The sequence below is a fragment of the Rhineura floridana genome, chromosome 5 (genome assembly GCF_030035675.1).
Source record: "Rhineura floridana isolate rRhiFlo1 chromosome 5, rRhiFlo1.hap2, whole genome shotgun sequence".
NCBI classification, from domain to species: domain Eukaryota; kingdom Metazoa; phylum Chordata; class Lepidosauria; order Squamata; family Rhineuridae; genus Rhineura; species Rhineura floridana.
This window is the reverse complement of record NC_084484.1, coordinates 85264113-85277495: the sequence shown is the minus strand read 5'-3', so window position 1 is coordinate 85277495 and position 13383 is coordinate 85264113. Positions and strand designations below refer to the sequence as shown.

Below are 13383 nucleotides of genomic sequence, written 5' to 3'. Positions count from 1 at the left end.
ACAGTGGCTTGACCTTAACAGTGTGCTTGAAATATCAGCTCGTTGGTTTTGCATAGAGTAGTGTTGGCACAATAGTCTGTGTGGAACATTCTAAGCATTTATTTGATGGTCCAGAAAATTGTAAAGATTTGCCTGTAAGGTCTGTGTATCTGAAAACCTTAACTTCTTAAAATAAATTCTGTAGTTTTGAGCTCTCAAAGAATTGGAATACATTATCTTGTTACAATATGTGGAAAATAGGACCTATAATCATGCTAAAAATAATCATGGTTTGAAAAGTAGTTTCACATAGTGTGTGGCTTATGGCAGAAATCCTACAGAAAACAATGGTTCCAAAGAATCTTAAATCAATAAATGTCATGAGAACCAATAGCTATTTGTATCACTGTTTCTTCATGCAGAACAAGAATACTGAAAACGTTTTTACAAACTGAAAGCAGTCAAACTAGCAACGATACCTTGTAAAAATAAGCTAGTTCAAATAATAATAAACTAACCTGAGATGTACTTTGCTCCGATTAACATTAACAGGCTACTCATTATAAAAAAGCCCAAAGGCAGACTACAGAAGATACTAGTTTCACCTGATGTCATCCAGTAGGAGAGGTTCCAGTCAAGCAAATCAAAAGAGAGATACATGTAAATTGCAAGATTTAAGAATCACATGAATAAAAAAATTGTAAGAAAGCAGCAACATCTGCAAAATGCTAGATAGTTTTAACATACGGTAATAATTAAAGATGAGCCAAGCCTTCTGCTTAGACATATTCCAACTTTGCATCCTGTATCAATATTCAAGGTTATTTAAGCAAAGCCAGTCAAATATTAATAAAGCAGACAATACAGAATTCCAAAACAAAGCTGATGTTAAATATTTAAAAAATTCTTCTAGAAAGAATGCATAGGTGATGGAGGAGCAGACACGTGTGTCCACACCACCACACATATATTCACAAGCACACACACACTAACTTGCAACGTAAGGGCTACAGGCACAGGCCCACACATATAATCGTCACTCTTCAAAAGAGGAAGATTGCATGAACAAAGCCTAATGGACACAGTGCACAGTGTCCATATTATAGGGTACCTCAGAGAACCTGCTTGCTCCTTCATCATATGTACTTCACCCTTAGTAAGGGGAGTATGTATCCACCATTATCCAGACTGGGATGGAAAGTGCAAAATAGCTATATTTATTTTACCCAATAATCAATTATAGATGTGCTATATCTATTGTTTCTGACAATACAGTACATCTATAATCTAGAATGTTTTATATAGGGATGCTAAGCAACATTAAGCTTAAGTAGCAACTTGACTAGTTGAGCAAACATTAAAGCTGCCCTCAGGAACAAACTCTTGCATCTAGTTCAATGGTTCTCAAGCATTTCCATTCTAATTCATCTCACATGGATTTTGCTGATTAAGCAACAAACTTTTCCCCTTTTATATCAGAGATACCCTACCTAGTAGTGTCACGGCACTCTGAAAATGCACCCTGCCCTGTTCAAACATACTTGCAGTACACAGAGTGTATTCCACCACAATCTTTCTTGCTCCTTATCGGAAGGCTCATGTAATAACCTTCAAAACACTGAATAGCTCCCCCAAAATGCTCTGCTTAAAATGCTCTTCAACCTCTTTCCTTGGTTTGTATACACAGAAAACACCAGATCAGGTCAGATTATCCGGGGTGCATGTAATATAGTTGCTCTAAATCCCAGAGATTAGGAGGCCCAGTGCAGCATATGGATCGCAGCCCATTCAGTGTCTTCTCACTCACTCCTGCATTGGCACTTGTTGTCTCACACACACCTCCATCTACTTTGCTGCCCAGCCTGGCTCTTGCCGCACGGTAGCCTTTTTGATTGTATGCCAGGCTACAGCAGCTCCATCTCATGCACAGTGAATGCATAGGGATGCCAGGTGCAAGAGTCAAGACAGTGAGGCTACAGTATAAACAAAATTGTAAATGTTCAACAGCGCAGGGAAACCTGGCTTCTTGTTGGCAATGGCATTGACTCTTGACTCTCATAAATGCTAACTCTCACCGGAGAGAGAAGATATGATGAGAGACAGCCAAATGTAGTAGAAGTTCAACTGGTGTTGTTGAGAACAAGCAGAGTCTAAGATGGTCAAAGGAGATAGGGGGAGGATTCCACCTAGAGCTATGGGAGGATATTATTAGCTGGGGTGACGTAACAGAGCTGAGCACAGGACAGATTTTTTGTTGTTGTGAGGCCTCACTCACTTGAGATCGTCCCACGGTGAATTGTGACTCAGGATGTGTTGTATAAAATGCATTCTCTGGCTTGCATTTGGTGTGTGAGAGACACAATATCTAAAAGGGAACTTGATATGTTTTTTTTGGGGGGGGGGAGAATAACTGAGGCCTCCCTGAATGAACTTCATTGTGCAACATTTGCCATCCTGTCATTTGAAATTTCTTTAACGTTTAAGCCCCCTTGGGCAAAGGTAGGAAGGGGAAAGCTAAGTGGTTTTGTTTTGATTTTTTTTAACCAGGGAAGGTTTATGTTGCCATTGATTTGGCAGATCTTAGGCAAGTTTCCCAACCCTCTCACAACAAACCTGTGAGGTAGATTGGGCTGAATTACAGGGGCTCAAGGTCACCCAATGAGCTTTATGGCTGAGCAGGGATTTGAACCCAAGTCTTCCCAATTCAACAGTGTAATTATGATGCTTTTAGGTTTACTTTGCAAAAGAAAATAGCATGGGTTAGAAAGAAATAGCCCCACAGAAAAATTATGAATTTCTTTCTAGAACCTAAATTAAAAAAAAATCCAAAGCTCCATGAAAAACACAAAGGGAAAAGCAAATATGTTCTTTGGTAAAATCATGGCCTCAAAATTAATTTTCACTAGAAAAAAATTATGAACACACCACAATGTTAGCTTATTCTGGAAATTAAGCTATTGAAACAGCTTGATGTGATTACTTTTCAGATTTTTATCTAGATCCTTAAAAGGTACTTCTGAGTATACATGTGCAGACCAGTACTACAAAACCAATTAAATGATTTCAGTGAACACCAACTTAAGAAATAGTTTCATGCTTTACTTCTAGGCATTTAATTTGATTTAATTGTGAATAAAGCACAACAACCTACCGTATATTCCGGCGTATAAGACGACTGGGCGTATAAGACGACCCCCAACTTTTCCAGTTAAAATATAGAGTTTGGGATATACTCGCCGTATAAGACTACCCCTCTTCCAACGCACACCAAATAAAAATTAAAAAAAACATCAGATTTGATTTCAATATGGTAATTTTAATTCACATGCTTATGACATGCAGGTACTTAGCAGGAAAACTGTCACTTACAAACATAAGGCTGTTTGTCATCAAACATGTAAACATAAAACAGTGCAAGTGGATTAAACTTTTCCTAATTCACTCTAAAGCTGAAAGGAAGGATAAGACAATAAACCCATGGGAGCTGCCATGCTGTTTGTTTTCTAAGCTGACAACCAAACAGTTTCCCTTTAAAAGCCTTCAAAATCCTCCTGTTCGTCATCTGATATCATAAGTACATCAATGACATCTTGTGATACATTTGTAAGGCAGTCATCGTATGGATCGAATTCCGTATCAGATGGTGTGGTCTCAGCTTCGGCTTCCTCTTCATCTTGCCACAAGTAGTCGTCCTCCATACCATCTAATGAATTTGATATGCCACACTTCTTGAAAGACTTGATTACTGTTTCTGCATCAATATCATTCCAGGCTTTTATGACAAACTTGCACAAAACATCCAACTGTGGAGCACGCATGTTTCCTCCTTTTGTGAATGACTTTTCGCCGCTAACCATCCATTCATTCCATTGTTCTCGAATGCGATCTTTAAATGGCTTGTTTAGGCACACATCCAGTGGCTGTACCAACGATGTCAATCCTGCAGGAATAACTGCCGCATCTGTGTTTAGTCTTGCAAGCCTTTGCTTGGTGCTGGGAGTTAAATGAGCCCTGAACATATCCCACACCAGTAGACTACTTTTTTGAATAAGTCCACCTGGTCGCCTGCTCCATACATTATCAAGCCATAGCTTTACCCCTTCTTCATCCATCCAGCCTTTTTCATTCACATGTACAAAACAACCAACAGGGAACTTGAGTTTTGGCATTGTTTTTCTTTTAAAAATAATCATTGGTCTCAGTTTGGTGCCATCAGCTGTGCATCCTAGTACCACTGTAAAACTGGACTTCTCATGTCCTGTTGTTTTAATTAAAATTGTTTTTTCACTTTTTTGATGGACAGTTTTATTTCCAACCATATCAAAATTCATTGGAGTTTCATCCATATTTCCAATACTACTTAACGCATAGCCATGTTTAGTGCGCTGTTGTATTACGTATCGATGGAAACTATTTACTTTGCTATCAAGATCTGCAGGTAATTTTTGGGCAACTTTCGTCTTTTGCCTCAGTACCAAATTATGCCTTCCCATGAATCTAGTACACCAGGATACAGTGGCCTTAAATCTGTTGCTGTGATCTGGGTTAGATTTGGCCCACTGAAGTGCAAACAAACGTATTTTATTTCGTGTCACTACATAACCATTTTGGCGATGCTCATTCACCATGTCTGCTACATGTTTTTCAAGTTCTGGCCAATGTGGGGTGCCTCTTCTTAATGCACACTTACCCCTTGGCATACTCTTTAATGCTTTTTCATTTGCTTTCCAGTCCCGAACCATCTTTTCTGTTACTCCATATTGTTTTGCAGCAGCGCAGTTATTATGTTCCATGGCAAAGTTTACAACTTTAAGTTTGAAACTGGCTTCATATTTCTTTCTTCTCGCTGGTGGAGCCATGATGGGGTTTTGACTGTTGGACATTTGTATACTGTACTGTATGTACTGGTGCTATACTGTATGAACAGGTACAGATACTGGTCTTAGAACAGGCGCAGTACACGGCACACGACTGGGGCAGAATGCACTGACTGATGTACACTGTCACGATGGGGCAGAATGTACACTTGGCGTAAAAGGTAATATTGCACAGGATTGCACAGTATCAAAAGCTTTGGAGGATATATAGCCAAATAGCTTTGTATGTAGTCAACAGTCTGACACACTATCAGTTGACCTGGTGTACAGTCAGTGAAGTATCAGCAGTGTTGCAGCAAAAAGAGTCTTTATACTGGTGCAGATAAGCGCAGTACCTCAATAGTTGCCAGGGTCAGTCACAGAGATTGGGTTAGTGAAGTACTTCCTATCTGCAGCACATACACAGGGAGCTGATTACACACAGGTAGCTTGACAAAAAGCTGGGTCCCGCTAACCCCAGCCCGTGAGAGAGAAAAACCCTCCCCTTTGCAATGCTAATGGGCTCTCAGAGAGAGCAGGAAAAAACGGCCATTAAAATGGCGCCCGTAGAAAAAGCGGGAAAATCGAACAAGAATGACGTTTATTTTGCCCAGCAACAACTGTTAAAAAACGTAATGAGCAATGGCGGGCAGAAAAGAATGGCATCTGAAATTTTAACTGTAAAATTAGAGAGAGCCGCCACGGTAGAATACGGCCGCAGGACTGAACAACTTAATCGCGGCTGGTGGAAATATGCTAGAAAAAACTCCGTAAAGGAGGCAGTACAGCCTGTAAACTCCCGTAGCCGAAGAAAATCGACCAACAGGCAAAGCGCAGCCGCGGGCTGAGAGGACTGTCTAGGGCAGAAACAAAGCGCCGTGGACGAGGAGCAAGGCAGCCCAAGCAAGAGGAGCCGCCTAAAGGGGAAGGCAAAGAGCCGCAGACACAGGCTCCAGACGGGGAACTAAAGCGCCGCCCGTAAAAATCAAAGACGAAGGGAGCCGCAGCCTCAGGCTCCCGATCGTCAGGGCACAAAGGGAGGATCGGTAGAGAAAAAGGGGGTCGGAGGCTGCAGCTGCAGCTCCTGGCCAAGCCGCGTCCGCCGCTGAGGCGAGAGACCGCACACACACACCCAGCAAGGAGGAGAAATTAACAAGGAAATTGACACACAAGCAGCATCCCAAGCCAGCAGCAACCACACACACCTGCACTCTCAACACAAGTAAGGTGGGGTAAAGCGCCGCCCATAAAAATCAAAGACGAAGGGAGCCGCAGCCTCAGGCTCCCGATCGTCAGGGCACAAAGGGAGGATCGGTAGAGAAAAAGGGGGTCGGAGGCTGCAGCCGCAGCTCCTGGCCAAGCCGCGTCCGCCGCTGAGGCGAGAGACCGCACACACACACCCAGCAAGGAGGAGAAATTAACAAGGAAATTGACACACAAGCAAAAAGAACGTGCCATCCCAAGCCAGCAGCAACCACACACACCCGCACTCTCGACACAAGTAAGGTGGGGTAAAGCGCCGCCCATAAAAATCAAAGACAAAGGGAGCCGCAGCCTCAGGCTCCCGATCGTCAGGGCACAAAGGGAGGATCGGTAGAGAAAAAGGGGGTCGGAGGCTGCAGCTGCAGCTCCTGGCCAAGCCGCGTCCCCGCTGAGGCAAGAGACCGCACACACACACCCAGCAAGGAGGAGAAATTAACAAGGAAATTGACACACAAGCAGCATCCCAAGCCAGCAGCAACCACACACACCCGCACTCTCGACACAAGTAAGGTGGGGTAAAGCGCCGCCCGTAAAAATCAAAGACGAAGGGAGCCGCAGCCTCAGGCTCCCGATCGTCAGGGCACAAAGGGAGGATCGGTAGAGAAAAAGGGGGTCGGAGGCTGCAGCCGCAGCTCCTGGCCAAGCCGCGTCCGCCGCTGAGGCGAGAGACCGCACACACACACCCAGCAAGGAGGAGAAATTAACAAGGAAATTGACACACAAGCAGCATCCCAAGCCAGCAGCAACCACACACACCTGCACTCTCAACACAAGTAAGGTGGGGTAAAGCGCCGCCCATAAAAATCAAAGACGAAGGGAGCCGCAGCCTCAGGCTCCCGATCGTCAGGGCACAAAGGGAGGATCGGTAGAGAAAAAGGGGGTCGGAGGCTGCAGCCGCAGCTCCTGGCCAAGCCGCGTCCGCCGCTGAGGCGAGAGACCGCACACACACACCCAGCAAGGAGGAGAAATTAACAAGGAAATTGACACACAAGCAGCATCCCAAGCCAGCAGCAACCACACACACCTGCACTCTCAACACAAGTAAGGTGGGGTAAAGCGCCGCCCATAAAAATCAAAGACGAAGGGAGCCGCAGCCTCAGGCTCCCGATCGTCAGGGCACAAAGGGAGGATCGGTAGAGAAAAAGGGGGTCGGAGGCTGCAGCCGCAGCTCCTGGCCAAGCCGCGTCCGCCGCTGAGGCGAGAGACCGCACACACACACCCAGCAAGGAGGAGAAATTAACAAGGAAATTGACACACAAGCAAAAAGAACGTGCCATCCCAAGCCAGCAGCAACCACACACACCCGCACTCTCGACACAAGTAAGGTGGGGTAAAGCGCCGCCCATAAAAATCAAAGACAAAGGGAGCCGCAGCCTCAGGCTCCCGATCGTCAGGGCACAAAGGGAGGATCGGTAGAGAAAAAGGGGGTCGGAGGCTGCAGCTGCAGCTCCTGGCCAAGCCGCGTCCCCGCTGAGGCAAGAGACCGCACACACACACCCAGCAAGGAGGAGAAATTAACAAGGAAATTGACACACAAGCAGCATCCCAAGCCAGCAGCAACCACACACACCCGCACTCTCGACACAAGTAAGGTGGGGTAAAGCGCCGCCCGTAAAAATCAAAGACGAAGGGAGCCGCAGCCTCAGGCTCCCGATCGTCAGGGCACAAAGGGAGGATCGGTAGAGAAAAAGGGGGTCGGAGGCTGCAGCCGCAGCTCCTGGCCAAGCCGCGTCCGCCGCTGAGGCGAGAGACCGCACACACACACCCAGCAAGGAGGAGAAATTAACAAGGAAATTGACACACAAGCAGCATCCCAAGCCAGCAGCAACCACACACACCTGCACTCTCAACACAAGTAAGGTGGGGTAAAGCGCCGCCCATAAAAATCAAAGACGAAGGGAGCCGCAGCCTCAGGCTCCCGATCGTCAGGGCACAAAGGGAGGATCGGTAGAGAAAAAGGGGGTCGGAGGCTGCAGCCGCAGCTCCTGGCCAAGCCGCGTCCGCCGCTGAGGCGAGAGACCGCACACACACACCCAGCAAGGAGGAGAAATTAACAAGGAAATTGACACACAAGCAAAAAGAACGTGCCATCCCAAGCCAGCAGCAACCACACACACCTGCACTCTCGACACAAGTAAGGTGGGGTAAAGCGCCGCCCATAAAAATCAAAGACAAAGGGAGCCGCAGCCTCAGGCTCCCGATCGTCAGGGCACAAAGGGAGGATCGGTAGAGAAAAAGGGGGTCGGAGGCTGCAGCTGCAGCTCCTGGCCAAGCCGCGTCCCCGCTGAGGCAAGAGACCGCACACACACACCCAGCAAGGAGGAGAAATTAACAAGGAAATTGACACACAAGCAGCATCCCAAGCCAGCAGCAACCACACACACCCGCACTCTCGACACAAGTAAGGTGGGGTAAAGCGCCGCCCGTAAAAATCAAAGACGAAGGGAGCCGCAGCCTCAGGCTCCCGATCGTCAGGGCACAAAGGGAGGATCGGTAGAGAAAAAGGGGGTCGGAGGCTGCAGCCGCAGCTCCTGGCCAAGCCGCGTCCGCCGCTGAGGCGAGAGACCGCACACACACACCCAGCAAGGAGGAGAAATTAACAAGGAAATTGACACACAAGCAGCATCCCAAGCCAGCAGCAACCACACACACCTGCACTCTCAACACAAGTAAGGTGGGGTAAAGCGCCGCCCATAAAAATCAAAGACGAAGGGAGCCGCAGCCTCAGGCTCCCGATCGTCAGGGCACAAAGGGAGGATCGGTAGAGAAAAAGGGGGTCAGAGGCTGCAGCTGCAGCTCCTGGCCAAGCCGCGTCCGCCGCTGAGGCGAGAGACCGCACACACACACCCAGCAAGGAGGAGAAATTAACAAGGAAATTGACACACAAGCAAAAAGAATGCGGCACCCCAAGCCAGTAGCAACCACACACACCCGCACTCTCGACACAAGTAAGGTGGGGTAATAAGTGGTAGATGGTAGACGACACCCGGCGTATAAGACGACCCCCGAGTTTGGAGAAGATTTTCCGGGGTTAAAAAGTCGTCTTATACGCCGGAATATACGGTACAAATAAGTTTTCTTCCTTGTTTTATTGTGCACATTCATTTGGGGTGATGGGAGGACCCTGCTGTTGTAACTGTTTCAGAAGCCCAAATCAGCTTAATCCGACCATGGAAACACACATTTCGCTTTTCCTGTGTCCCAGCTCCTTGTTCTATGGGTGCAGGAATACATTCTATGGGTGCTGATATATCGATGGGATGAAAACATAACACAATGTCATTTTTTCTAGTTTCTGAATAAGCACAGAGGTTGCCTTGGTAAAGTAGCAGGGACAGTGAGGGACAGTGAGAGGGGAAAAGCTAACATGGGTACAACAGAGCCTTTCCCAATTCCCTTCTTGATGCATTCAAACCTCTCCTGTTGTTTAAAACCAACACTTTCTTCCTCTTATGTTCTTCCATCTCTGCCTTACTAATAAATGTACTGCCTTCAAGTCGATTCCAGCTTACGGAGACCCTATGAATAGGGTTTTCATGAGGCTGAGAGTCAGTGACTGGCCCAAGGTCACCCAGTGAGCTTCATGGCTATGTGGGGATTAGAACCCTGGTCTCCCAGTTCATAGTCCAATACCTTAACCACTACACCACACTGGCTCTTACTAATACCTTACTAATACCTCTCCCATTGTTTAAAATGGGGTATGTGTGCAAATGAGTCTGCAGAATTGGAGGGGGAAGAGGCATGGAAATGGGGGTGGTCTATGTGTAAGGGGGATTTGAGAAAAGGAGGAAAAAGAGGGTGAAGGTGAAAACAGGATGTGTGTTCAAAGGGGGGGGTGCAGAATAGGTGTGAGGAAGAGGCATGGAAATGGGTGTGATCTATGTGCAAGAAGGAGTTAAGAAGAGGAGGAAAGAAAAAGGGGTGAAGGTGTAAAAGAGGGGCAATGGGAGTTTTGCAAAAAAGAAGGGGCTAGGAGGCATGTGAATGGGGGTCAAGATGAAAACAGGTACAAAAGGGGCTGAAGAATAGTAGTGGCTTCATAACTGGGCAGAAGGTGAAAAGGGTGCTGTGTAGTTGCAATGTGTGGGGGAAAAAGATGCAGGGGGTTAATATGCAGGTGATGTGTACACAAGGAGAGTTGCAGAAAAGGAGGGGGAGGAGGCATGGACAGGGTGAAGATGCAAACAGGACTGTGAAGGTGAAAACGGGTGCCAAGTGGGGCTGCAGAAGAGAAGAGGGAAGTGGCTTCAGTAACAGGATCTGGAAGGTGTAAAGAGAGTTTATTAGTTCCATGTGGTTGGAAGAGGAAGCTCTAGGGGTTATTATGGAGGGAGTGGTGGGGGCTGGTGAATGAAGCAAGCAAGGGTGCAGCCCCTAGTACGTATATAATCTCAGAACACAGAAAAAGAACAAAGTTTAAGAACAGCATAAATGTCATTATCATTGTATGCTACTGGCTTGGTTCGCAGATAACATTTAATAATGGTAAAAACACAAAAGTCCCCACTTTGCTGCTCCTCCACTTTATGCTAGGGAGCCAAGAACTTATGGGTTCTTTGGAGTAAAACAGATCACAATGCTGTGTTCACAAGTAACAAGCCAAGGCTTGTGGGCTGATATTTTTGGTGTGACACAGCCAAGAGCGGGAGAGAAACAAAATGGGGACTTTTAGGCAGCATCCATCAGCATGTTAAACCATTAAACTATTGTTTAACATTATGTGTGAATTGAACCATGGTATGTGTGAACTGCGCATAGGCAATAATAATAATTTTTACTCTGGCACAAAACTTCTAAGAAAGCATGCCTAACAAATATATACAGGGAGGGAATTCCATAGATGGGGTGCCATCACAGAGAAGACCTTTAGTAGAACAGAGCCTCTGCTGAAAATCTAAACATCACTGATGCTGGGTACTATTTGCATCCCATTGCTTTGGGGAGGAGGGTTAACAGAACAGAGACCTCACCTGTCTTTATAGTGAGAGAATAAATTTCAACTCTAGATAACTATTAAACTCAGACCCTTGCCCCGTTAGAATAGCACAAAGTGGTTATTTCCCAACATTTGGAAAAGGGTGTGTGTGTAAAAAGCTCATCTCATAGAGCTACCTCCCCCATATTATCTTGAATACCACTACAACCTGTATGCAGTTGCTTCTGTTGCAGGAAAGAGCCACACAGGCTGGATTAGAAAACGAGTATATACAAGACAAATCAGAGTGAACATCATCCAGTATTTCTCAAGTCTTCTGCCTATTCCTGGGAATGCTATACCCACTCTCCTACTACCAACTCACCCACACCACTCAGTAAGAGCAGTTTTGCTCACATGAACCTTTTGCTCTAAACTTGAGTTTCTTCTGTGTACTTTACAGTTGAAAGAACTGGAACCTCTTGGAGAGGTCCTCCCTGGATCCAGAGATTTCAGAAAACTACCATCCAGTCTTTAATATTTCTTTCCTGGGTAAGGTGATTGAGACGGTGGTGCGTGAACAGCTGCAGGTGTGTTTAGAGGAAGTAGATTATGTAGATCCATTCCAATCTGGCTTCTGGCTCAGTTTCGGCACAGAAACAGCCTTGGTGGCCTTGACTGATTATCTTTATCGGGAGAGAGACAGGGGCAATGTGACCCTGTTGCTTCTCCTTGACCTCTCCGCAGCTTTTGACACCACTGACCATGGTGTTCTTCTGGAGCGAGTGAAAGAGGTGGGAGTTGCTGTATTACAGTGGTTCTACTCCTACCTGCAGGGCTGTTACCATACAGTAGTCCTAGGAGAATGTTGCCTGGGTCCATGTGTTTTGTCTGTGAGGTTCTACAAGGGTCCAATCTGTCTCCTATGGTGTTTAACATCTATATGAAATTGTTGGTAGCTGTTATGCAGGGACTTGCAGCATGGTGTCATCAGTATGCTGATGACATGTAGCTCTATCTCTCCATTCCATCTGGATCAGAGAGGCTCTGAAGATGTTGGACAGGTGTCAGGAGACAATGATGGGCTAACTGTGGGCCAATAAACTGAGGCTGAATCCTGATAAAATAGAAGTGCTATGGGTCGGTGGTTCCTTGATCCAAGAATTAGGTGTACAACCTGGGAGGGGCTGTACTCCCTCTGAAGGAATAGGTTCATAGTCTGGGAGTACTCCTGGATTCCAACTTGCCACTAGAGTTCCAAGTGTATTCTGTGGCAAGGAGTGCTTATGCCCAACTGAGGCTGATTTGCCAGCTATTCCTGCACTGGGACAGCCTGGCCTCAGTTGTTCATGTTCTGGTGACTACTCTAATGTGCTATATGTGGGGCTGCCATCAAAGACGACCCAAGGCTGCAGCTAGTGCGGAATGTGGCTGTTAGACTATTCAGTAGAGCAGTCCAATGGAACCATGTGTCACCACCTCTGAAAGTGCTGCACTAGCTGCTGGTGAGCTACCAGGCCCAATTCAAGGTGTTAGTATTAGCATACAAAGCCCTAAATGGCTTGGGACCCAAGTACCTAAAAGAGTGCATTTCCCAGTATCAACCATCTTGGACCCTACGATCAGCAGCTGAGGCCTTGTTGGTCGTGCCACCACCAGCAGTTGCAGGGTTCATCCTTGACAGGGCCTTTTCAGTGGTGGCTCCCCATTTGCGGAATGCCCTCCCCAGTGAGGTGTGTCTGTCTCCTTCATTACTGAATTTCAGGAGGAATTTAAAAACATTCCTGTTTACCTAGGCATTTGATGGCTGAAGAAGACTGTTTCTAACAGCCTGGAGATCACTGCACTGAAAAATGTGTTTACCTGTAACTGTTTTAGATTGCTTTTTTGATTAAAATGTTGTGTTGATATGTTTTCTGCCCTGGGCTCCTTCAGGAGGAAGGATGGCCTGTTGCAATGAGGAAAAACAACCACCAGAAACTGTGTTGTCTAAAATTTCCCTCTGCCGCTATTTAGGCTTTAAAGAAATAAAAAGCTATGAGTGTTCAATAACAACCCAATGATTCCTTCTACCTAGAAAAAAACTTGTTTGAGAACCTTTGATCTAGTTTGTGCAACTTCTTCCTGCTGGCAGAAGGAGCCAATATTTCAAGCCAAGAACTGAATCTCTTCAGTTTTCATATTATAATGCATCTATAATGACATTCTGTGCTTTGTTCTCACCTTGAAAAAATTGCTCAGATCAAGTCATTAGAGCTTAAGGCTATAATCCCAAGCATATAAGAAAAAAAAAATCTAACTGAATTCAGTAGGAATTGCATCTGAAATAAGTATATGCAAGATCTCATTGTACCCAGCTCTGTAGTG

At 45.9% G+C, this 13383-nt stretch overlaps 1 protein-coding gene across 5 annotated transcripts in view; it reads right to left on the bottom strand.

Annotated features, from left to right (window-relative positions):
- The window catches only part of GK (glycerol kinase), a 69153-nt gene that overhangs the window by 5570 nt on the left and 50200 nt on the right, over positions 1-13383 (bottom strand). For 3 of the 5 annotated variants that reach the window (XM_061627359.1, XM_061627360.1, XM_061627363.1), the window contains one exon: positions 498-584. The exons of the other annotated variants lie outside the window; for them this stretch is intronic. In XM_061627359.1, the coding sequence (XP_061483343.1) occupies positions 498-584 (87 nt within the window). Of the gene's footprint in view, positions 1-497; positions 585-13383 lie in introns of those variants that run through there. 5 annotated transcript variants of the gene reach the window in all.